This window comes from Anastrepha ludens, chromosome 5 (assembly GCF_028408465.1).
Source record: "Anastrepha ludens isolate Willacy chromosome 5, idAnaLude1.1, whole genome shotgun sequence".
Classification (NCBI taxonomy): domain Eukaryota; kingdom Metazoa; phylum Arthropoda; class Insecta; order Diptera; family Tephritidae; genus Anastrepha; species Anastrepha ludens.
The window spans coordinates 67171180-67197208 of record NC_071501.1 but is presented as its reverse complement, the minus strand read 5'-3'; the positions used below and the strand labels follow the sequence as shown (position 1 = coordinate 67197208).

General features: G+C 35.5%; 1 protein-coding gene across 1 annotated transcript; it reads left to right on the top strand.

The window, feature by feature from the left end:
- The first annotated feature begins 15695 nt into the window (after window positions 1-15695).
- On the top strand, window positions 15696-24374 carry LOC128864340 (uncharacterized). Its single transcript, XM_054103952.1, has 2 exons — window positions 15696-17538; window positions 22619-24374. Exons 1-2 carry the CDS (start codon window positions 17525-17527, stop codon window positions 24111-24113), a joined length of 1509 nt encoding a protein of 502 aa, XP_053959927.1. The 5' UTR covers window positions 15696-17524; the 3' UTR covers window positions 24114-24374.
- Window positions 24375-26029: the final 1655 nt, after the last annotated feature.

Here is a 26029-nt window from a genome sequence, read left to right as displayed (position 1 = left end):
TGTATTCTTTAACAGATTTAAAAAGTAGTTCCTCGAAAGTCAGACTATTGTTGTCGGATTTTAAGCATCTCATAATTTCAGAGAGAGTAGAGTGAAATCTCTCCACTTGTCCGTTTGTCGTGCTAGCGTAAGGCGGTGTAACATATACTTCGATGTTCATTTGATCCTTCAATAGTGATGAAATTGAGGCGGAGTTCAGTGATTTCTCATTGTCAATTACAACAAGTTTGGGAATTCCAAATGCAATCATTAGCTCACGTATTGGATCCTTTATGTGCTCTACTGCTCGGGATGGGATTATTTTTACTTGTGCGTATTTGGAATATTTGTCAACAGAAGTGAGAATGAACCTTTTTTCTGTGGAGTAAATGTCTATATGGACGATTTCTCCAGGGTTTTGTGGAATCGGGGTGGCTTGGATTTCTGGCTTTGGGGGGTGTCTATCGTATTTTTGCTGAAGGCAAGTTGAGCACTGTTTGACCTTTTTCTCTATTTTGGAGTTCATGCTAGGGAAATAGTATTTTTTTAGAATTTGAGTTTTATTCTCACGGCTATTTCTATGAGCTCGTTGGTGCTCAGTTAGTATTATTTCTTCTTGTTCGGTTTCGTTTGTGATATCCTGTAATAAAGTTTGTGTAAAACGGATTTTAATGTTTCTGAAATGTAGTGGATACATTTCTTGAATTTTACCCATAATATTTTCTGTTGTGTAGAGTCCGTTAACAAGAGCTGGGTCTAAACGTTGTTTAAAAATGTCTATTAAGTCCTGGGTGGAATAGTGAGTTTTGGTTATAGTATGTCTGTGAAAACTGGGGAAAGGCAGTTCAAAAGTGTAGTTGTTTTCATGTCCGATTCCTTCAAAGGAATTTGGTGGAAGCCGCTTTTGAGGTCGAGAACAGAGAAAAATTGGCTACTTCCTAGTTGCGAGATTATTTCATTTATTTCAGGTATAGGGTATTTGTCCGCTACTGTCACTGCGTTCAATTTTCGGTAATCGATAACAAGTCTATATTTTTTCTGTCCGGAGGCGTCTAGTTTTTTGGGTACTACCCAAATAGGTGAATTGTATGCAGATCTTGATCGTCTAATGATTCCATCTCTTAGTAAGGTTTCAATCTCTTGGGTTACAAAGTCTCTCATAGCTAAAGGATAGGGATAATATTTGGAATAAATTGGGCTGTCCGAAAGAGTTTTAATTTCCCCAACTACTGTGGTGGTATAGGTAAGCTTTGCATTGGGTTCCGAAAATAATTTGGAATATTTTCTTGTTAAATAATTTATGTCATTTTTCTGCTGCAATGTCATGTGTTCAGTCCTAATATCAATTTTATTAACGTCCGCTGAGAATTTTTGTTTAATTTTAATAACTGTATTGTTACCAATTTTTAGTGTATTATCGTGGATATTTATAATAGCAGACAAGTCTCTTAGACTATTGTTACCAAGAATTCCGTGGAAAGAATTTAATGTTGGGAGTAGGAAGAATTTTAAATTTGTATCATTTTTCCCGAAAAGATTTACCAAGGTGTGATGGGTGATTTCTATTTTTCCGGCTATGGAGTTTGCGAAGAAGGGTTGTTCATTAAGAAGAGGCTTTAAAACAAGATTTGGCTGAATATAATTCTTACTAGAACCAGTATCTAGTAATATCTTAATGATTTTTCCGTTCTTCGTCCGACACTCTATGTACGGTAACGAAGAACACGTCATTCTAAAAAATGTATATCCGTAAAGTCAGCTGAGGTTTCATGTTCCTGAGACAACTGCGGATTATATCCATGATTCAATGCCGTCTCATATTCGTCCATTGTAGGTGTACATTCTTGTTCGTATCCTTCCTGTTGGACTTCCTGTTGTTGCCGTTCACTTTCAATATGAAAGTTCCTCTGAAACTTGTATGGTATTTGATGAGAAGTGTTGGATGGCCTCTTTTCAGCTGGTTTACTTGGTCCTGGTCTATTCATGTAATTAATTGCCTTAGATTGCATGGAACGATCAATTTCCATGGGTTCCGGTCTCGGTAATGGTTTTGGAGCTATTGGGCGAGGGGGTGTGAATGTATTTCTGACCTGAGGGTAAGGTTGAGAAAGCCATGGTTGAGTTGGCGGTTGAAAGGATGTAGGATACTGTTGAGAAGTTCGTTGTGTATTCCAACCAAATTGAACAGGAGAAGTCCTTTGGTAGTACTGTGACATATTTCTGGGTGCTAGAGGTGGAGGGGTTTGTTGTGGGTAATATGGTCGAGGAACATGGTAGGATGCTCGCGTATTTAGAGGCATATTCCTTTGTCCATTTAACTTTACAGGTGTTGGAGGTGCCTGTCTGTTTGACCTATTATGAGGGGAAAAGTTTACTTGGTTTTCGAGGATTTCACATAGATGAAGTGAATGTGGGAGGTCCTTTGGTTCCTTTACCGCTAGAAGCCTTGGCATATCGCCGTTGAGTCCATTTATGAAGGCATCTCGAGCTTTTTCTCTATACATGTTCGTTAAGACTCTTATAGCTTCTGGGCTCTCCTCCATACAAGATATTTTGTTCAATATCAAGGACAGGTGGGAATAAACTAGTTGATAAAAATCCCGAATCTGTAAACGTCCCTGAACCAAACTACAAAGTTGGTACTCGAGAGTTTTTAGATCTCGTTTATCAGCATAGTGCCAAGTTAAACAGGAGCGAATAGCCGTCCAATTTAATGGAATATTGTAAGATTCCAAAACTTCGTCTGCATGACCTACAATTTTGTTCCTTATTGTCATAAGTATCCCGAAATATCTCGGAGTCCCCTGATACTGACCATAGTATTCTAAAAGTCTCTCTATACTTTTTTTCCAGGAGCTAAACTCACTTGGATTTCCTGAAAATTCTCTTATTGTCCTAGCTATTTCTGGGACACGGTCCGAATCTGTGGTTCCTTGTGCAACTACGGGTTCGTCCCTCAAATTAAGGAATTCATAGTTAGGGTTCACTATATTGTTCACTAGCTTCTGTCCTTCACTTTCAAAAATATTTTTTACTACCCTACGGATTGTCTCTTCTAATCCTGTCATTGCACTGCTGCTGGCCGCGGTGCCAGTGTTCAGCACGGAAGGTCGGAGTATCGAAGATATGTTGTCGTCAGGCATTTTGGATTTCTTTTTTTAAATAAAATTTCTCTTGATTTTTTTTTTTCACTTTTTGTTTAGTTGCGTTAATTTTCTTACAAAATTTCTCTTTTTAGAATTTTTTCCTTATATAAAGTTTCTCTTGATTTTTTCTTCACTTTTGTTGCGTTAATTTTCTTACAAAATTTCTCTTTTTGGAATTTTTTTTTTTCTTATATAAAATTTCTCTTGATTTTTTCTTCACTTTTTGTTTAACTACATTGATTTTCTTAAAAAATTTCTCTTTTTGGAATTTTTTTTCTTATATGAAATTTCTCTTGATTTTTCTTCACTTGTTGTTTAACTACATTGATTTTCTTAAACTTACAAACTATATTGAACTTAAAGACTTACACAAATAAATAGATCTCCATCCTGTGAGGTGACGGGCAGGACTTATCCGTTTTGTTCTGAGGGTTCTTCCCGCGATGACTCCGGGTCCTGTATCCGCACACGCTTTGTGTCCACCGACTGAAGCGTTCCTCCAGGTTGTGGCTGCCCAGTCGCCTACTGCTATTTTTGGTGCTGAAGTGTTGAAGATTGTTCCGCCACTGCTTGAGGGGCCTTTAGAACTGTATTCTTTTTTTCACTCGCGTCGAAGGATATTCCGCCACTACTTAGGGGCCTTGGAAATTTTCCTTCGTTTTAGCACTTGCGACTGGGCCCCACGTTGGGCGCCAGTTAATTTACCCGGTCACGGTTGTTTTAAAAAAAACAATTTTTATCCGGTGAACGGTCTTTATTTGTTGAAACTTAATTTACAACTGACTTAAAAATTATTCTTAGTTCTAATACTAAAGCTAAGCCCGTGTGCCAGCAACGTGACCCATTCTTTGCTGAATAGGCGTTTCCCACGGAAACGCCAATCGCTGCTCTGGTATCTCTTCAAAAGCGTTGCGCGTGTGGAGTGTTGGGTTACCGTCATACTTTGGTTGAGGTGTGTGAACTGTTGCATTAGTTAAAACGTTGCGCATGTGGGGTGTTGGGTTACTATCATATTTTGGTTGAGGTGTGTGAACTGTTGCGTTAGCTTATACTAATGGATAAGTGCAATTGTCTCTTGTTTGTTTCTTACATATATGTAGCAAAACACGTGCTTACAGGCCAAAATCCAGGAATAGAAAGAAATTTTATTTGATATGTCTTATTGTTAAAATAGTAAAAAGTAATGAAAAAGGAATGTAAGATTAATAAACAGCTGTTTGAAAGAGTTGCATTTAGAGATCCGAGCCGCAGATTGTAATTAAACGCCGACAAAATAACAAGTGGTTGCCACATATATATTTGCTTAAATTATTTTTACACTTATTTATTCTTTGAAATGTTTTATCACATGAGGCTATAAGTGAGTCTAGTTCGAGTTTTCCATGTCGATAAGATAAAGATGTGACGTCAAAGGTTTCACATTGATTTGTTATAATTGGATATTTATAGATGAGGTTTCATCATATCTTCCTATGTGTACTGTTGAGTATTCTAGTATATCTATTATAGGTATTTGTATTTTCTCGGACATAATTATTTTTTCTACCTCTTCAATATTTATTGCAGCAGAATAAAAGTTTGCGTTTCTTGCAAAATTAATGGTGGTGGTTAGGTCTAATAGTTCTTTATGGATTTCTTGTAGTAACATCTGATGTTCAAGGGTTTTGGGGTTAAAATTTTCAATAAGTTTTTCAAAGTTTGAATTTATTACTCGTTGCGCGTTATTGTTCTTTATTCTTTCATTCAGTGTTTGTTGTATTGATTGACGGTCATCATGGTCTGGAGTTCCTGTCAAAAACTTGAAAGCTGAGCCTAGGAAGTTTAGACTTCTTTTTGCTCTTGTGGTTATGAGTTAATTTTTAAATATTTCTATTCTGTTTGTTAGTGCTAAATCTGCGGCTCTATGTGTGGTTTCTTGTTTTAGCATTGCTTTTATTTCATTGTATGGTTTTAGTATTTTCGTTAAATTAATATTATGGAATAAATAGTCCTCATCCTTGTAGAGAAAGGATGGATCCGTCTCGGTGAGTATATATTTTTTATTTTTTAGATCGGTTAGCTCCTGTGCCTTCATGGTCTGCATTATGCATAGGAGTATCAGTAGTTTGAACATTTTGTCTGATGTTATCTTTGTGTATAATCTTCCCTCTGGTTGTTAAGATCGTGTCCTCACGATCTTCTTTTACTTGATGTTGGATGTATCTCTTTGTATATTTATCTCGTCGACTGCTTTTCTCATATATTATTTGTCCTGGGGTGTATGTTTTTTGTTGCCTATTTTTGTTATGATAATTTAGCATTTTGTCCTGTTTTTCTTGGATTCTCTGTTTTATTTCAGGATACTTACTTCTGTCAAAAAATATGTTTAGGGGTTTTTCGTTTGTTAACGAGTGTATTGTTTTGTTGTAATCCTTTACTGCTTGGAATATTTCTTCTTCTGCACTGGTTTCTTTTTCGCTTGCTATAGACCGCGCGATTTCCAGTAGTGTTGAATGTAGCCGTTCGACTTGAGCGTTCGACGTAGAATGATTGTTTGGTGCACGGTTGCCACAAGCACAAGCGAAAAAGTTGGATATATTTTTTGGCAAGATTCTGATTTTGTTTTCTTTCACAATTTTTTGTATGGTATTTTCCGGCGTAATGGTGTTGTTTAGTAAGACGTCTGAGTAGTCGGTTTGTTCTCTTTGCGTGGAGGCCGATGTATGTGGTGGAGGCGAATTATGTGGTAAGTTTGATGAGTTTGATGGATTATTGTTGGTGTTGTTGGAGCTGGTTGCTTGCGTTTTGTCAATTTTTGGTGTTCTGATTGTTATTGGTGTGTGAGTTGTGGGTTGTGTTGGAAGTGATGTTGGTATAATTGCTGCCTTCTTTGCGTATGAAGTGTTTTGTGGGTGAGGGTCTTCGTATGTAGTGATTGCTTTTCGTCTATCCACTTTTTCTAGTGTTATGATGGCTTGTATTTCCCTTTCTTTTATGAATATTGGACATGTTTTATTCAAGGCGTTGTGGTTTGTGTTGTTAATTCCTTGCTGAATGCAACTGCTGCAGGCAGTGGGGTTAGTGCACTTCTCGTTTAGTTCAGGGTCGGTGTGGGAGGCTTTTGCACAGTTTACGCATACTTGAGTATTATTGCATACTCTTTGTGAGTGTCCGTATCTTAAGCATTTGGTGCATCGAAGGGGAAGTGGGATGTATGGTCTTAGTTTTACTTTTTCGTAGCCGATAAGTAGGTCGTCTGGCAGTGTAGGATGGTCGAACGTGATGATTAGTAAACCGGTTTCGATTAAACTTTGGTCCATTTTTTTCATTATTTTTCTTACTTCACTTACATTTTGGTGTTTCAGTTCTTCTTTGATTATTTCCTCTGGTATCCCTTTCAATTCCCTTGAGAAAATAACACCTTTTGTGGTGTTTAGGGTATTATGTTCTGTGACTTCCACTTTTATGGTGGGTGTAAATGATGTGAGAGTAATTAGTTTTGTTGCTTGTGCATGAGTTTTCGTTTTTATTAAAATATTTCCACTTTTTATTTTTTTACACAATTCTACCTCTCCACCGCACACTGAGTCGATAACCCTTTTTATTAGGAAGGGGTACACTTGTACTAGCGTTTCTGTGTTTTCGATTCTTGATATAACTAGGTATTTTGGTGCGTTAGTATTATTTTTCAGTGTTTTGTTTTTGTTCGTTGTGAAAACGAGCTGGTTGTTTGCTTTTCCTCGATCCGGTGGATCGTCCATTTTTCTACTTTGTTTCTGTTATCGCTTGTGTAATTGTTATTTTACTTTGTTCCTTGTTTAGTTTTTAGTTGTTCATAGTGCAGCTGCACGTTTATTTGGGTTTGTGTTATTGTTGTTTGTTTGTTTGACAATATGGTATGCTGTTATTGTTTTGCTTGTTTGTTCTTTTGTTTTGTGGGTTTTACCAGTTTGTAGTCTTTGGTAGTTATTCGCTGAATATTTATGCGCACTCAGATAAATCACAACCGTTCGCGTTGAGTGATAGTCGGAGACTGTTGAGTGGATTTTGTTCGTCCACTTTTCAACGCTTTCGCAATTTTTGAGTCTGGGCAACATGCCGTTAATAAATTTGGTAAATAATCCATCAGCAAAAATGGAAGATTCTGCATAGCAATAAACATTACCAAAATTTGTTCTGCATTGCTGACTTTCCTGGAAAGATTATCCTGTTCACCACTTACGTACGAATGTAGTTTTACCTGATTCTTTTTTTGCGGCTCTAGTTGAATGTGTGTAGGCTTTTTGCTATGGCTTGTTAAATGGGTGAAGTGGTTGACCAAAAACTTTTCGCATACTTTGCAGAATGCCTTATCCTCCTTTTCCTCCAGCCGGGAAAAGGTTTCTTTCCATTCTGAGCGAAATTTTCGTCGTGGTGTAGTTTTATCACTAAAACATATTCGTGAAAACAATGCTAGAGAAATATTCACACACTTAGGTACAAACCTTTTACTTGAGACGGCCTCATCTTTTTCCTGATTTCCGCAGCTATTAATTTCGCCTTTCTTTTGTTTAACAACGAATCTAAAAAAATGTAGAGTAATAATTAATTGTGTACCTTAACTAATTTTGATTAATAGGTACTTACCTCTCCATTTTCTTCGTCAAATAATAATTTTCTTCGCCAGAAATAATTTGCGCGCTATTAGTGATGTGTATGAACATTCCAGGCACATGTTAGCGATCAGAGTTGCGTTCAACTACAATTGCAAGCAACTGACAGCTTATAAGGGCGCATATACCGATAACAGTCAACATGTTAATGGTAACTAAACCTTGCATAGTTCAACAATGCATCTGTGGATCGATTTATAATATTTTAATCGGAGGTAAGCTCTTCTTCATTTGCTTGTGCAAATTCACAATGAACAGTCAGATCATCAAAATTATTTGCATTATCAATGTCTGATAATCAATTTTTGTTTTATACCAAAACTATGTAGCAGAAATAGTTACCAAACGCAAATTAAAGTTGCCAAGTTACCAAAGGCGAAAAAAGTTACCACGTTTGGTAACTAAATACCAGGTTCGGCAACCGTGCCTATACCTAATAAAAGGCTGCACAAATACATTTGAATAGCTCAACAAGACATTTGTTGGCAGTGCAATTACTTACTCTCTTTGTCTCTCCTCTCTTTAAGTGCGGGCAAATACAAATCATTTGGTGTATGTGTAATGCTGAAAACAGTGAAGGAATTTCCTTACCGCATGCCCTTACCGTGCACAAAACTGAGCAAAACTATTTCCCGTAGATAACAGCTGTTTTAGTTGGTTACATATTGTACATACAAACAATATTTACAAAATACATCGGTGACAAGATGGATGAAGAAGACATCGAAATTTGCGATTTATTTCTTAATTTATTTCAACTATATATTTTATATAAAAAGTACAAGGACCAAAAAAAGTGCAGAAGGTATAAAGTTCGGTCATTAAATAGGAATTGGGGCATAATTGGTTATCAAATCCAAGTGTTCCGCCGAATGAAAACATTGGAGCCTGATGAATTGTTTTCACACACAAGGATGCCCCCGCCTGTGTATGAGCTGCTTTTAAAATTAGTGAGCAGTTCCTTGAGGAAGCCAAAACAGCGGATTGGTCCTGAGGAAAGACTATCTTTAGTTTTGCTGTATGCATATTGCGAAAGCGAGGCTTCAAGTCGATTAATATTTATTTCTTATTGGTTGTTTAGATATTTGTCACAAGGTGTATCTGTGAAGAGCATTGCATGGAGTTATAAGTTAGGTGCAACGACTGTGCGCGAAATAATACAGGAAACTTGTGAAGTTATCTGGCGCCTACTTTCTCCAGTTTACGTTAGCGAACCTACAGAATCCCAGTAGAGGGATATTGCGAAGGATTTTTTTGATATGTGGAACATTCCAAATTGTGTTGGAGCAATCGATGGCAAGCATGTTGCAATCAAATGTCCAGCCAAGTCAAGTTCGATGTATTACAACTATAAAAAATTCTTTAGCATCGTTCTGATGGCCGTTTGTGATGCTGCATTCCCATAGAGAACAAACTTGATGCGTCCATATCCCGGTTTTAACTTACCAAGAACCAAGCGGATTTTTAATTATCGCCTTTCAAGAGCGCGTAGAATAATAGAGAACAGCTTTGGAATATTAACGGCGCGATGGAGAACTCTTCGCACCACGATTGAATGTGACCCTAAAAATTGCGAAAAAGTTGTGCTAGCCTGCATTGTTTTACACAATTTTATAATTTTAAAACGATCACAATCGTTGGTATTGCCCTGAAAATTATGTTGATCGACAAGAACCAGGCAACATCGTTCATTGTGGGGAATGGCGACGAGAAATTAATAGTGAATCGTCATTACCACGTATACGGACTACAATTAGGAGAGCCTCAACAAATGCATTTATTATCCGCGATAGGCTTGCTGATTATTTCATAAATGAAGGAGCTTTACCATACCAAGATGGCATAGACCTTTCCATTGGCGGAACCTACATATAAAATTGAAAGACATGTGAAGTGAAACAAATATATATATAATGAATTATTTTATTATTTATGTTTGTTTATTTATGCATTTTATTTACGAACTTTTAGATATGCAATTTATATATGCACATAATTATACTTACAAATATAAAGTCCAACTCTAAATTTATGCAGTTGAAAATATTTGGAAATATTTTCATTCTTCAAGAAAAAAAAACTACGAACCCTCATTCCGGCTCCTGCTCTATTTTAAATATCACCTCCAGGATTCTCTGCATGGCCCGGGCTTGCTTAGCTGCACTCATTTTGGCAACCATTGAGCCAATCATGTAACCGAATGAGTCCGCCGAGTTGTTTGATTTATTTTCTTTTTCTAGGCATCTCTTTTTCAAGAGATCGATTGCTTCCAAGATGCCATTCTCAACCTCAGCACTTCTGCCGCGTTTTTTTCCGCTAGGTTGCTGTGACTGGGGTGGAGATGTCGCTGATGTTGATGGCAATGGTGAATCTACATCATCAAAAACTCTTCTTCTGGCACTATTGGTGGCAACGGTGAGAGCATAGAAGTAGCAATTGAATGCGTAAGCGAAGCTACTTCTGGGCACACATTTTGTGAGCACCTAATTCTTTAAAAAAACATTATTAGTTATCGCTTTATAAAAATATTCCAACTATACTTACGGTCGAGGAATAACATGCGGCCTTAAAAATGACATGCTTTCAAGCAGATACCACGGCCACGGCCTCTGGTAGTCTGCTCCACTGCCTGATGGTGCTTCTGATTTTCTGGCTTCTCTGCCAAACCGATCGCGAAGAGCTAACCACCTCCGTCTGCATACCTCACCTTTAAAATAACTTTGTTATGAAATTTGAAATACTAGTAAATATAGCTCCCACTCACCACTTGTGCGCAGCTACTTTCCGATCTGTTCCCATATCATCGTTTTCCTTCTCTGGAACTTATATAGAGGATTGCTCTTGTCGTAGAGTTCCTTTTTATCTTGTACTAGGGATACAAGATGCTCATCGTTCAGCGCCATTTCCGCGTTTAATATGTTTGTACACAAATTTATAAATATATATGCATATGCATCTGCTTGTATCGACACAATGTTGCCATTGATATTTTTGCTTACACACTTTTTCACACATCCGCGTTATCAGTTACAATTTTTCATTGTTTAATAAACCAAAGCCAAAAACCAACAAATGCAAATAGTTCATTTATCTATAATTAACATTATTGAACAGTATTTTTAAGCTATTTTAACAAAAATTATCATTTTTCTAAGTTTATTTTGTAAATGATTTCGAAATGTACTGCTTGGCAACACTGCGTGGTGAGAGAGCAATCAGCTGGGTCGAAATTACGGAAATTTTTAATAATCGTGAAATAAAATCTACGTTACTACGATACGGAAGGAAGGAACTTTTCGTTTACATGGGGTTCTCATTAGTTTGATTGAAACAGCTGGGCCGGAATTGCGTTTACGGGCTTGTTTTCAGCATAACTAAGAAACCGATCAACGGCAAGACAAGTAGTACTTGCCTTGCAAGCGACAATTACATTGCCTGAAAAGTATTCGGAAGTACAGAACTCTACTTGCAAGTACTTGAGTATTTTCATAGAACTGCTTATTGTTGGTAATTTTGTTTGGCTAAATATGTTCTACCTACTATGTATGTATGAACAATACATCGAAGATATTTTTGATGTTTCCAACAATTGCTGCGCAAATAATGTGTTATTTTATGTAAAAAAATATGTGTATATGTATATTTGCATATGTAGTTATTTCAGCGAATGCCTTTTTTGCATATTAATGAGAACTAGTTAAAATTTTAATGTTAAAGAAAGTTTTATGGTATATTTATTAGACAAAAATAAGTGTAATCTTTCAGAATACTTAAGAAAAGAAAGTACACACTTGAAATGAAACGCTTTTCAAAGATAAAGATCATAAATTAAATGAACTCGAATTCTGGTTTTTTAAATATAATTTTAATCTATGCTGGAATGCAAGAACATTATCTTGTTTATTGCACTGTCATTACAACTAATACTGCAGCGTTTCTCGGTGATAATATTCCGGGCGACTGAAAATACTCTTTCAGACGGAGCTGAGGATGCTGGAGTTGCTAAAATTCGACAGCTCAGTTTATACAAAATTGGGAAATCACTTTTATGACCGTCCCACCACCGTACAATATCGAAATCATCGTAAAATTCGACGTCAGTGCTCTCGTACTTTTGTATTTCCCTGATAATTTTGCTTTCAACATTAAGCGTTTGTCTTGTTTGAACAAAATCTGTAGAACACGACGGCGTAGAATCTGGCTCAGTATATAATGCATCTGCAGTGAATTCTGCCATTAACCGCTTACATTCACTTTTAATAGAAGTTTTGCAGGAACGAATAGAAAAAGTGCAATTTTATGAATAGTTCTTAGGTTTTCGATGACTGTAGACTGTATAAATGTGCACAACTTTGTCTTGAATTCTTTGATAAGTTCGGAATCGGTGATGGTAACAATACAAACTTTTTGTAACCTATGAATTAAAACATGTACGAGATGAATTGTAGCGTATTTTTCTCCCTCTAATTTTTTAGACGCTTGTTCGAAATACTCCAAAATAACAATTAAAGCGTCCAAGTATTTAGCTGAATACTGCTTATTTTGTGTAGATTATTTTCCTGCTGTAATATACTTAATACTTTGGCCCAATTTCTCTGTATAGAGATGAGCAAATAATAAATAGTATTGAATCGCGTTGGTGAAAAGCTTTTTAAAGTTTTTCTTAAAGACGAGTTGTGACCAGACTTTTTAAAATATTTGACAAGCTTTGTGCAAGAACGGGCCAGTTTCGCTATATCGTCAGTCTCTTCAATCGATTTCTGAATTACATTATGAAGCAAATGATTCACACAGAACAGATGGCAGTATGACCGGAACCATATTGGATCCTCTGTCTGTCACAATAATTGCTTTATCGTCAAGACCCAGGTTGAACTCTTCAAGGATTTCGGAGACTTTCATATGGATATTTATACCTGAAATTAATACAAAAGGAAAAATGGGATTGTCTATTCTTGGAAGGCTATGTGTCCTTTTTCAACTTTCAACTAACCATATGTACTGATTCATATGTACCCAAACCCAAAGTAGGTAGGGCATTTTTTGATGAAAACTCCTTTTAAAGGGGTTAAAATATGTTTATTAATGTGTTGAAATTTGTTAAAAATATCCTTGAAAGGGGCAGCATCACTCAGGCAATTTTTTGGAATTTCCCTTTTAAACACAACTGACTACTTTTCATGCATGTATCTATTTCCAACAAAAAAATAACATCATTGGTCATGTGACTAAAACATTACCTGTTCTAGCGTTGACTGTTTTCGTACAGTTTTATAAAAGCACAAAATGAATTCGGAGATTCATATTCAAATTCTAATATGTGTGTAACTTAACTTTCGCACGAAGCGCGGAAGGTTTTTAAAAAATTAAACTACCTTGCTTGGTGTTTCAATCCAAATCTATCTCTCTTTATTCATCTTTTCTTATTTATAACTTATTTACTTACTACTACATTCATAACCCTAGCTTAATTCTTAATATGTGTGAAGCTTAGGATTCTATGTATAGCTTAATTCTATGGAAAGCGGACCATAAGTGTTAGGTGACGGCCGCTCCCTTCATTAGCAAAGTGTCAATGACATATTTGACACTTTCGCTAATGGTACATAAGTGCTTCTATTAATTCTTTATTTATTGGGAATTGGTGTGTGGTATTAACTTATGGTTAATTGTTTACATACTGGGTAAGTAGTGTGTGGTATGGGTGGCGTTAACTTGTATTTGTAGGCAAAATGTTTAGCTGCACATTCTGTCGATCTATTTTTTTTATTTGGCTGTTACTCTTAAAAGGAATTCAGTTCTATTTCTAAATTTATTTTAAGAAAATTCTATTTGTTTGCTATTTTCTGTAGTTAATACATCAAAGTTATATTCTTGTATTAATCTTAATCAAGATCTTGGTCGATTTTATCATAAAACTATAATAGCATAAAAGGCAAAAAGTGGTTGAAATGTTTGATACATACTAGGTATGCAAATTAACTTTTGCTTCAATAGCAAAAGCTTTTTAAAAAATGTGAGTCTTTATTGTGATCCTTGTCGCGCAATGCACCACGGATAAAAAACTAAAAACAAACTTTATTAATTTCAATATTTATACAGAATCTGCTTACGACTACATTCATAAGTGAAGCTTAAATCTTAGGTTAATTCTACGCATGTCTTAATTCTATTGAAAGCGGACCATACGTGATATGTGGTGTCCACTTCCTCCATTAGCAAAGTGTCAATGACATGTTTGACACTTTCGCTAATGGTAAGCGCTTATATTTATTGTTTATTTTTGGGAAGTGGCTTGCGCTATTAATCTATGGTTAATTGTTTACATACTGGGTTAGTGGTGTGTGGTATAGGAGGCGTTAACTTGCGTGATAGAAACGTGTTTTTAAATCTTCGAAAATTACTTACTTGTATTTTTTTCTTCGCCCATAGATCGCAAGCCAAGAAGTCTGTTTATAATATTTCCATTTTTAATGTATTGTACTGTTACCGCCAAATAATTTTTCCTTAAAAAATTATCTGTCCAAAGATCTGTTGTCAGTCCATATCCATAAAATTTGCAATATCCAAGGTCGGTTCTAACATTGTTAAAATATGTAGGTAGTCCCACACTTACTGTGCCTGGGATACCGTGTGTGCTGGTCTCTAAAGCGGTCAGTCTGATTACTTCTTCTTCCATCTCATTAAGTGGCCGCTATAACCACCGCCAGTTGTTGTTTGCTCCCTCTTGTTTTCTGACAATTTTCGCTTTATATAAGCCTTCCAATCTAACCACACCTGAAATAAAAATATGTTGTGCAAACGGTTAATGTACTTATATACAGCCCTTTATTACCTTTTTCCAGCTTGATACATCTTTGGTTGGTGGGCCTATACTATTAAGCTGCTTCGCAACATTTTGCCAAAACTCGACTACCTCTTCCTTCGAGCATTTGGAGAACCCCTGAGCAATTTCTGCCTTCTCCTTTATTAGCTCCAACAAACTGGCATACTGCTGACGTGTTGTTACAACTTTGTACCTGTAAAAATCAAATAAAAGTTCATATACTTAAAAAATTCCTTTTTGTTTATAGTTCAGTTAATATAGGACTTACATTTTACAGCTTTCGTATTTTTCTCCTTTTAAATTTTCTTTTTATTACTACTTCTAATTTTTGTCCGTTAGTCTAACGTTGTCGTAGAAAAATTGTACGAAACGGTAAGATTTGACGTTACGAGTGTATTCAGTGAATGCTACTCTACGAATTTCGAATGTGCGTTCGGAGCTATTCGAATTGTATGATTAAAATTTCTTAGTTTCTACGAAAAACTGTCTACGACGGATTCTATGATAGGGCTGATTTTCTATCTTTCTTGATATTGTAGTCGGATGCGGCAGCGCGCTTTGCACATTGATATACTGGACATATGACACACCAAGATGAGCAAAATATTGCAATAATTTATGTAGCCCACTTTCTTCAACTATTTTGTATGGCCTGCAGTTCTTTATGACCCATTCAGTTATAATTTCCAGTGCTTCTTGTTTACGTTCTGCGCTTATATCCACTTTATTGATATTTTTGCTGTTACTATTTGTTGAATAATTTATAAAGCACTTGTGTTTCAATAAGTTCGAGGTTGATTTTTTGCAGTGCTTAAATATATTGAAGCACGTTTTGCACGCCACAATATTTGGAATTTGTTCATTTACTTCACTAACTACTATTCCATATACCTCCAAAACTTTGCTTTTTCCAGTAACTTTAGATATTTTCAATTCGCCTTTAATAATTTTTTCTCGTATGACACTATTATTTAAACTGCTATTAAAACTAACGTTTGGTAAATGACTGCAAATATTAATACATTCAACGAAAAGAAACAAAATATTTAATAATATACTTACGTTGTCAAGTTCCATATTGTTAATTAATACTTATGAAATTTCAATGGTCACAGCATATGCGTTATCAGTTAAGCCGCAAACAAAACTAATTGTAGGTAAATACAAGTTAATTTACCCGGTCACGGTTGTTTTTAAAAAAAACAATTTTTATCCGGTGAACGGTCTTTATTTGTTGAAACTTAATTTACAACTGACTTAAAAATTATTCTTAGTTCTAATACTAAAGCTAAGCCCGTGTGCCAGCAACGTGACCCATTCTTTGCTGAATAGGCGTTTCCCACGGAAACGCCAATCGCTGCTCTGGTATCTCTTGAAAAGCGTTGCGCGTGTGGAGTGTTGGGTTACCGTCATACTTTGGTTGAGGTGTGTGAACTGTTGCATTAGTTAAAACGTTGCGCATGTGGGGTGTTGGGTTACTATCATATTTTGGTTGAGGTGTGTGAACTGTTGCGTTAGCTTACACAAGTACTTGCGAGTACTACAAGTAAGCATGTAAGTTATATGTGGTTCACTTTCCCTCTGGAGCAGTGATGATGCCTTGGTCCAGCGGCGGGTGTTGCTGACACGTCTCAGCTACTTCTTGATTCTAATTAGCTTTAGGATGTTTAGGTTGGGAGACTTGACTTCGTCCCCTTTGTTGGACTATTGGCCTTGTGGCTCAACAGTGTAAATCAATACATCAAATATTAACGGCGGCGTGCCGGAGTAAAGTCAATCGTTCTTTATTAAACAATTGTCTGGACAAAACTGATTATAAGAATGGAAAGAATAAAAGACTAAAGCTAAGTACATAAATGGAAATATGAATCTAAACCTAAATACATAAGAAGTACATAAAGATCATGCCATGGGTTTGTGGTCTGTAAAACCGACTCAGCATATTTCCGATCAGAATTCCAACGCTTGCGACACAACAGAAACGGCTGGCCGTTGCTCCGACTCACATTATTTTGTTTATGTTGCATATGTGGTCGGGTTCAGCGACATTGTTTGCGCGAGTTATGGTTTCTATAGACTCCCCAGTTATGGTTTCCGTCTATTTTTTGAAACCTCGAGTTGCGGCCATAACCCCTTTTAATATCCTTCCTCTAAATAATAAATACTTTTTATTAAGTTTATGGAAACTTTTATTGCAAATTTAGATTACGGAGTTTCTGCGACTTTTGCCAGTCGCCCTTCGCGGTTCAGCCACAACTGGCTTTTCTTAGATCTTTAGGTCTTAAATATAGCCTTAGTATATAAGTTAACGGGAGTTATTGCTAAATTAATATTACAAGCTCAGCAAACAAATTGTGCCAATTCTTACCAGTTGGCGGAAGTTATGTCGATTCTGGGGAATTGTTTACCAGTCGACGGAAGTTATTATTAACAATAAAAATTGTGCCAATTCTGAGGAATTGATATTAAAAGCTGGTTGTTGCAAAATAGAAAATAAGAATAAACAAAAAAATAAAATTGCTGAATTGCACTTTAGCTCTTAAGTTTCATTATTGTAAAATTAATTAATAAGTTTAGTTCCAATAAAGTGTTCAAATAAGAACAACGTCTTCGAACAGAAGATAATTTATTTTTTTAACTAAAAAGTAATAATTGGAATTAACTGGCGCCCAACGTGGGGCCCAGCAGGATAATCGTATTAAAAAAATAGTAATTTTTTAAAAAGAAATTAAAAAGTGAGTGTGTAAAATAAAAACCTCCATAGGAGCCATTACATCCGACTACACTTAAAAATTTGTTCCTGACTGGGTTCCAAAGAACAACACCAATAACCCATCGCCGTCCTTTTCTTGTGAAGTGTGTACCGAAGGCCTGAGTCACCCGTTCGTGGGATAAAAAGGAACAACTGGAGTCACCAACTAATCACCAATTAGGAGAACGCGATGCTGATGTTATTGTAAGTTTAAATTTAAGTATATAACAAAAAAAGGAAAAGAAAATTAAAAAGTTGTTTTTTGAAAAAAAAAAGAAAGTGAATTAAAATATTATTATTGAAGAAATTAATTAAAACAAAGAAAAAGATAAGTTCAAAAACTGTTTTTTGATAAAAGTGAATATAAATTAAATAATAAATACAAATAAAATATATAAAGTTATTTAAAAAAAAAAAGAATATTATAAAATTAAAAAAATTAATTAACGAAATATTAATATGAAGTAAAATTTTTGTTATTATTTAAAAATAAAGAAATTAAAATTTATAACTGAAATTTACAAGAAGATTACAATCAATAGCATGCAAATTTATTTTCATTGAAGTTCTTAAGTGTTTGTTTGCCTCGTTTGTTTTGTTGTTTTGTATATTTGTGCCTGTTCGAGAAACCTTTTAACTCATTCGCATACAAATTACAAATAAGTTCTGCAAAAACATTTTTTTACGGAAAAATTTTTTTTTTGACGAACATAGTGAGGTCCTTGTTAAATTTAATAATGTCAAACCCAAACAACCTTGTTAGGCCAGCTGTCTTGAATGCGCCACAGAATCAGGGAGTTAATATGGCGGAATTACAACAAGAAATTAGGAGGATAATAACTGAGACTCTTCAGGAGCAGGCTAGGATTTCTGCTGCTCAAATTAATCAGGATCAAGTGATTGACCCTCAACACAGGGGAACTTTGAGTGACTTGGATAAGATACCAGACGTCGTTAGATGTCTTAGGGACTTTTCTGGTCAACCAGGGGAATACAGTTCCTGGAGAAAATCTGTTGATAGAATACTAGGCATATACCAACATCTTAAGGGTACACCAAAGTATTTTGGCATATTGAATACTATAAGGAATAAGGTCATTGGCAATGCGGACGCCATACTTGAGTCATATAACACACCTCTCAACTGGGACAGTATCTCACGTTGCCTTACTATGCATTATGCAGACAAGAGGGACGTCAGCACTTTGGAATATCAGATGACTTCTCTGATTCAAGGTGCAGAAACAATACAAGATTTTTATCAAAGAGTGTATAATCATTTGTCCTTGATATTAAATAAAATAAGTTCAATAGATGTAGGACATGAATCTATGTGTCTACTTACTCAGACGTATAGGGACAAAGCTTTGGACACCTTTGTTCGAGGCCTAAAAGGCGATTTACCAAGACTTCTCGCAATAAAGGAACCTACAGATTTGCCCAATGCTTTGCATTTATGTTTAAAGTTAGAGAATCAGAATTTTAGGACAAATTATGCTCATAACTTGAGATCAAATAGGAACTTTAGTACCATTCCTTCAAGGAATCAATCTACTCTATATTCTTCGCGACACCAACTTCCTTCTTATTCTTCACGAAATCAATCTGCTTTACGAAATCAGAATAATTTTCATCCTGAGTTGGCATACATTCCATCGCCACCTCGACCTAATAGAATTCCAGATACAATTCAAGGAAGAGATATGTTCAACCAAGGACAGAGAAATTATCAGCATCAAGTTGCTATTCCTAAATATAACCAATATCAAAATTATATACCACCAAGACCTTTTGCACCGAAACCACCACCAAGGCCTGAGCCCATGGACGTGGACCAAAGTATTAGGACGAAAAATATTAATTACATGAACAGACCTTCAAACAATGGATTCCTTGGCAAACGACCACCACCACTACAGAATACAGAAGCCCGGAAACAAAGCAGAAACTTTCACTTAAGAGCCGAGATTGACCATACTACGGAAAAGCAGGACACGGACGAAATTTACCAGGAACCAACAGAAGACATTTCTCACGAACAAACATTACATGATTACGACTATGACAACGTTGACGAGATTCATTTTTTAGATTAAATTCGTCCACTCTTCCATATTTTGAGTGTAAGAGGGACAACGGACAAATCCTTAAAATTCTAATCGATACGGGCTCGAACAAAAATTATATACGACCAGATCTTGTAAAAAATCCCATTCCAAACAAAAAAAACTTTTATGCAAATTCAATTGCAGGTAAAGTAGACATTAAATTTCACACGAACGCCACATTATTCGGAAGAACGGACTTACCAATTAAGTTTTTTTTACTTCCAGAACTAAGGACTTTTCATGGCATCCTTGGTAATGACACTCTCAAAACCCTTGACGCCATAATTTATACCAAACATAACTATATGAAATTAGGAAACGATAAGAAAATTTTTTTGAAACAATTTCCAACAGATAGCATTAATATGACTTCAATTCGGACTAACCACATGACACAACGACAAAAAGCCATGCTTAATAAAGCTGTATCGACTTACGCTAATCTTTTTTCTACTCCGGACGAAAAACTAACTTATACCACAAAAATAATAGGAGAAATTCGGACGAAGACTGATGACCCAATTTACTCTAAGACATACCCTTATCCTATGGGCTTGAAAGACGAAATAGAAGATCAGGTGAGAGCTTTATTGGAAAATGGAATTATTAGGCCATCAAAATCCCCATACAATTCACCGGTGTGGATTGTTCCAAAAAAATTAGACGCTAGTGGGGAAAAGAAATTTCGTATGGTCATCGACTATCGTAAGTTAAATGCAATTACCATAGCGGATAAATACCCTTTACCAGAAATCAATGAGGTACTAGCACAATTGGGAAGAAGTAAATATTTTACAGTGTTAGATTTGAAAAGTGGCTTTCACCAAATACCATTACGGCCAAAGGATATAGAAAAAACAGCATTCTCCATTAATAATGGTAAATACGAGTTCACTCGGTTACCATTTGGACTCAAGAATGCACCGGCAATATTTCAGCGTGCACTGGATGAAATTCTGCGCCCTCATATTGGAGTTAGGTGTTATGTCTACATTGATGACATAATCATTTTCAGCCCTAGTGAGGATCAACATAGCAGTGATATCAATAAGATTTTTCAAACCTTACATCAAGCTAACATGAAAGTTCAGCTTGACAAATGTGAGTTTTTTAAAACCAAGGTAGAATTTCTAGGATTTGTCGTTTCCCAGGAAGGGGTACAGTCAAACCCGAAAAAAGTAGAGGCCATAGTAAATTTTCCCTATCCCAATACATTGAAAGACCTTCGATCTTTTCTTGGTTTGTCCGGTTATTACCGCCGTTTTGTCAAGGATTATGCTAAAATAGCAAAACCTCTGACAAACCTTTTAAGAGGGGAAGAGGGTCGTGTGTCCCGAAACCAATCCAGCAAAAAAAAGATAGAACTCGATATGTCTGCAAGAGAAGCTTTTGATAAACTGAAGGCTATACTGTCATCGAGGGACGTGATCTTGACATTCCCAGATTTTAATAAAACTTTTGAACTTACAACTGATGCGTCTAGCTACGCTATAGGAGCCGTTCTTAGCCAGGAAAATAGGCCAATCACTTTCATTTCAAGATCCCTCAATAAGACCGAAGAAAACTATGCGGCCAATGAAAGGGAAATGTTGGCCATTATTTGGTCTTTAAATCAGCTCAGGAACTATTTGTATGGTCGCGCTAAGGTAATCATATATACCGATCATCAGCCTCTCACGTACGCTTTAAGCAATAAAAATAACAACGCAAAAATGAAGCGTTGGAAAGCAATACTGGAGGAGTACAACTACGAACTCCATTATAAACCCGGAAAGGGTAATGTGGTAGCAGATGCCCTTTCGAGGCCTCCATGTAATAGGGATGCAGATGTAAATGTTTTAACAGCCACGGTACATAGTGATGAAAGTTCAGGCGAAAACCTGATTCCTTCAGTGGAATGCCCTATTAACGCATTTAAGAATCAAATTTTAATTCTTTTAGGCCAGTCAAATGAATACCAATTTAAGTTACCATTTCCAAAATACCATAGACATATTATAACAGCTCCAAATTTCACAGATGATGAATTAGTAAGGATCCTGAAGAAATACCTTAATCCATCTATTGTAAACGGGTTGTTTACTTGTGAGGGTATACTGGGGAGAATTCAGGCGATATATCCACTTCATTTTTTAAAGTATAGGGTCAGACATACGCAGACAAAAGTAGAAGATTTAACTGACACTGAAAGGCAGGAAGAAGAGATAATCAGAGTTCATAATAGAGCACACCGTAATGCTAGGGAGAATAAAATGCAGCTGATAGAAACTTTCTACTTTCCAAAAATGAGTGAAAAACTTAACAGAATAATAAGCCAGTGTAAAATATGTAAAGAAGCCAAATATGACCGTCATCCTAATAAATTCAATATATCACCAACTCCAGTTCCTCAATATGCGGGAGAAATACTTCATGTAGATATTTGGACTACCGAAAAAAACTTTATACTCACTGCGATAGATAAACTCACAAAGTATGTTCAGGCAACGCCCATAAAATCAAGATCAATCGGGGATATTCGGGAACCACTGAGGAAAATACTTTTTAATTTTGGAGTACCTAGAATTGTTGTGCTAGACAACGAAAAATCACTAAATTCCGATTCAATCCAATTTATGCTAGAAGACCAACTAAACATACTAATATACAAAACTCCACCATACAAGAGTTCAGTAAACGGACAGGTGGAGCGTTTCCATTCGACCTTAGGAGAAATTATGCGTTGTTTAAAAACAGAGAAAAAACATAGAAACTTTGAAGAATTGTTAGATAGAGCAGTCTATGAGTACAACTACACCATTCACTCCACTACGGGAAAAAAGCCAATCGAACTTTTCTTTGGAAGAAGAGTATCTACTAGTCCAGAGCAATATGAAAGAGCTAGGAGAGAGAATATAGTGGCAATTGTAAAAAAACAAGAGAAAGATATTAGGGTTCATAACAAAAGCAGAAAACCATTTAAAGATTATCCAAAAGGACAAAAAATATATGTTAGGATCAATAGAAGACTGGGTACGAAATTGTCACCTCGATATAAGGAGGAAATCGTTTTAGAAAACAGAAAAAGTACTGTGTTAACAGAATCAAACAGAATTGTACATAAAGATCTTATAAAGAGCTAGGATAGACAAAAGGCAAAGAAAGAATAAACTTATATTTTAATTTTGGCTTTTTAGATTTCTGTTGCCAATGCTGAGAGCAGAGGTTCAAATACATAACTACACTGACTCCTACGTTGTAACTATAGCCAACGGCTACGGGAAAATTCAGGACGGAAGTTTTAAATTCATACATCCAATTAATCTTGAATCATATTATGACTGTTTGTATAACACAAAAAAATACGTCGATAAAAATATTTTAAAGACAAATCCATTATATCCAACCATGTATCTTGAACTAAATCAAAGCTTGGATCTGTTGGCGACTCTTAGGATATTGACACCACAAAGGAACGTCAGATCAATAGATACTTTAGGAAAAATTTGGAAGCTCATTGCAGGATCACCCGACCATGATGACGCTGAACTTATTTATAAGACACTAAACGAAATAGCTGACAATACTGAGAAGCAAATGATAATAAATACGGATTTCGCTAACAGACTGAACAACATTACAGGCTTGGTAAATGATTTTTCAAATGCAATAAGAAAGGACGAAGCATTTATTAATGAAGAAATAGAAATTTTAAGAAATAAAGTAAGATTGATAAAAGAAACAATTGTTAATATAAAGTATGCCATACAATGGGCTAAAAATAACATTATAAATTCATTCCTATTAAATAAAGAAGAGATGACTATTGCTATAGAAAAATTGAAAAAAGAAAACATGCCCTTTAACAATATAGAGGAAGCTTTAGAATTGGCAAATGTTAATATATTAAGTAATAACACAAACCTCTTATACATAATTAAAATTCCTTTGACAAATCCTATTTTATATAATAATATTATTGTAAAACCAATTATTAAAAATGATTCTATTATAAATTTAACTTTTAAACAAATGTTTGTAGGTGAAAACGAAATATATGCAATAAATAATAATTGCTTAAAATATAATAAAATTGAAATTTGTAAAAGAAATCAAATTATAGATCTAAGTAAAGATAAATGTATTAAAAATATCATGGCTAATCAAAGACCAACTTGCACAACCAGTAATATTCACCATGTTCAACGCATTGAAGAAATATCAGAAGGACTTATTCTTCTCAATAATGTAAACGAAACTATAAGAACAGAATCCATGAGATATGAGCTAAGTGGAACCTTCCTTATAAGATTTGACAACACTACAATAAAAATCAACGAAAAAGTATATAAGAATCTGGAAGCATCTTATATGACGCCTATACCCGCCATAATACAAGAATCTCCAATAGAAGAGAAGAGACTTAACCTATTATCTCTAGAGTCACTTCAAGAACTACATTTAAAGAACATAAAAATAATTCATAGAATACGAAGAGAAACATGGGTATCTAATGCTACTATCTCTATTGCTTTTCTTATTACACTTAGTTTAACACTTTTGGCTATTAGGAAAGCAAAAAATAAAAAATTATTAACCACAGTAATCGTGAATCCCGAAACAGAGATACCAGCCCCAAAAGACATTAGTCCAACATCAACAGCAAGATTACATAATCTACCTTACTTTTAAAGCGCTCGTGGACGAACGCATTTAAGGGTGGAAGAGTTAACGGGAGTTATTGCTAAATTAATATTACAAGCTCAGCAAACAAATTGTGCCAATTCTTACCAGTTGGCGGAAGTTATGTCGATTCTGGGGAATTGTTTACCAGTCGACGGAAGTTATTATTAACAATAAAAATTGTGCCAATTCTGAGGAATTGATATTAAAAGCTGGTTGTTGCAAAATAGAAAATAAGAATAAACAAAAAAATAAAATTGCTGAATTGCACTTTAGCTCTTAAGTTTCATTATTGTAAAATTAATTAATAAGTTTAGTTCCAATAAAGTGTTCAAATAAGAACAACGTCTTCGAACAGAAGATAATTTATTTTTTTAACTAAAAAGTAATAATTGGAATTAACTTATACATATTTAGATTGTAAATATGTGTGTTTGTGATGTTACTCAGCACCATCCAAATAGTCTACTTTTTGTTTAGACTTGCAGCAATTGTTTTACTGTGTCCTCTTATTTCACTCAAGTATGTTTTGCATACTTGAGTGTTGACACCAGTATGTTTGTTATCTGCATATACGTATGACTTCACTACTTAAGCATATACATATTTATGTATATTTATATTTCTAACTCTAAGGTGCTGAGTGGCATTCCTAAGGTTCATTTTACAATCATAAATTTTATTGGAATATGATTGTTTTCTTTTTCACTAATACTCATTTTACAATTAAAATATGGTTCTTTTCTTTTTGATAATTTTATGTGTGGGAGCGGGGCCATTCCACATAACTCGCGCGGGTTGCTCGGTGAATTCATTGCGAGGGACGTTCGATGATTTGGCTGTTAATTTTTGTAATCGCTGTTCTCTAGTTCGAGTATATGGTATTCGTGGTCAGACAAGACGCGTACAAGCTTGCGATCTTACACAAGGACTTTCTTTCAAAGGTTGACGGAAGTTTGCTATTACAGCCTCTTTGCATTTCCAGAGTGGAATATATTCTTCCTGGCATTCGGCCACAAGGTGTGTCTCCAAAGAGATAATCCTTCCTTCATGAACAACGGGCAGTAACCTTACACTATTACAAATTCTAGCTATTTTTGGGAATTTTATAATGAAATAAACAAACTGTGTATTTTGATAAATTTTAACTTTAGAAACAGAAAGTAGATCGCTTATACTAGTGTTTGTAGAGTGCTCAGCAGCCAGCATATCATTTATTTCGATGCCATTAAGTAGGGCTGGATTGATTTCGTTTACCCTTCCTAGAGCTATTGATGTTACAATGGTTTCTAGTTCCATTATCACCGCTCTATTTCTAGTACTCATTAAAGAAAAGAGATTTCCAGTGTCAATTTGTGTCTGTTTTGCCTGAGTTAGGAGCTTGTTAACCGTCGTTGTCAATTCATTAATTTGTCTCTGTGTAACCAAATTAACTGCTGTCTGCTGTTCATTTGCTTCTATTAGAGCTTCGGCTCTGGTCTCGATTGATTGAAAGTCATCAAAGTCCGGGGTACCGGTTATGTATTTTAATGCCGTTCCTAAGATATTAATACTTCGCGCATGTCGGTGATGTATTTTGACTGCGTCTAGTAGTTTTAATATTTCATTAGCGTCATTTCGGAGAAGTTGCCTAGCGTGCGAATGTGGAAATTGTTCTAATATCGTGTCCGTCTCTTTGGCTATCGTTTCGAATTCTGACAAGTTTGTCTTGTGGAGTAGAAACTCTTACTGTTCATGGATGATTACCTTTCCTGTCGTTATCGGAATGTAGTGGGAGCTGGTGTAGTTAAATATTTTTGCTTTAGTCCAGTGGTCCTTTGTCAAGAGTAAAGTCACCAAATATAAAAATAAGTCCATATTAAGATGCTGAGTCCTTGTTTAGGTGGATGGTTGTTGGATTGTCCCTCGCTGGTTGTTGGATTGTC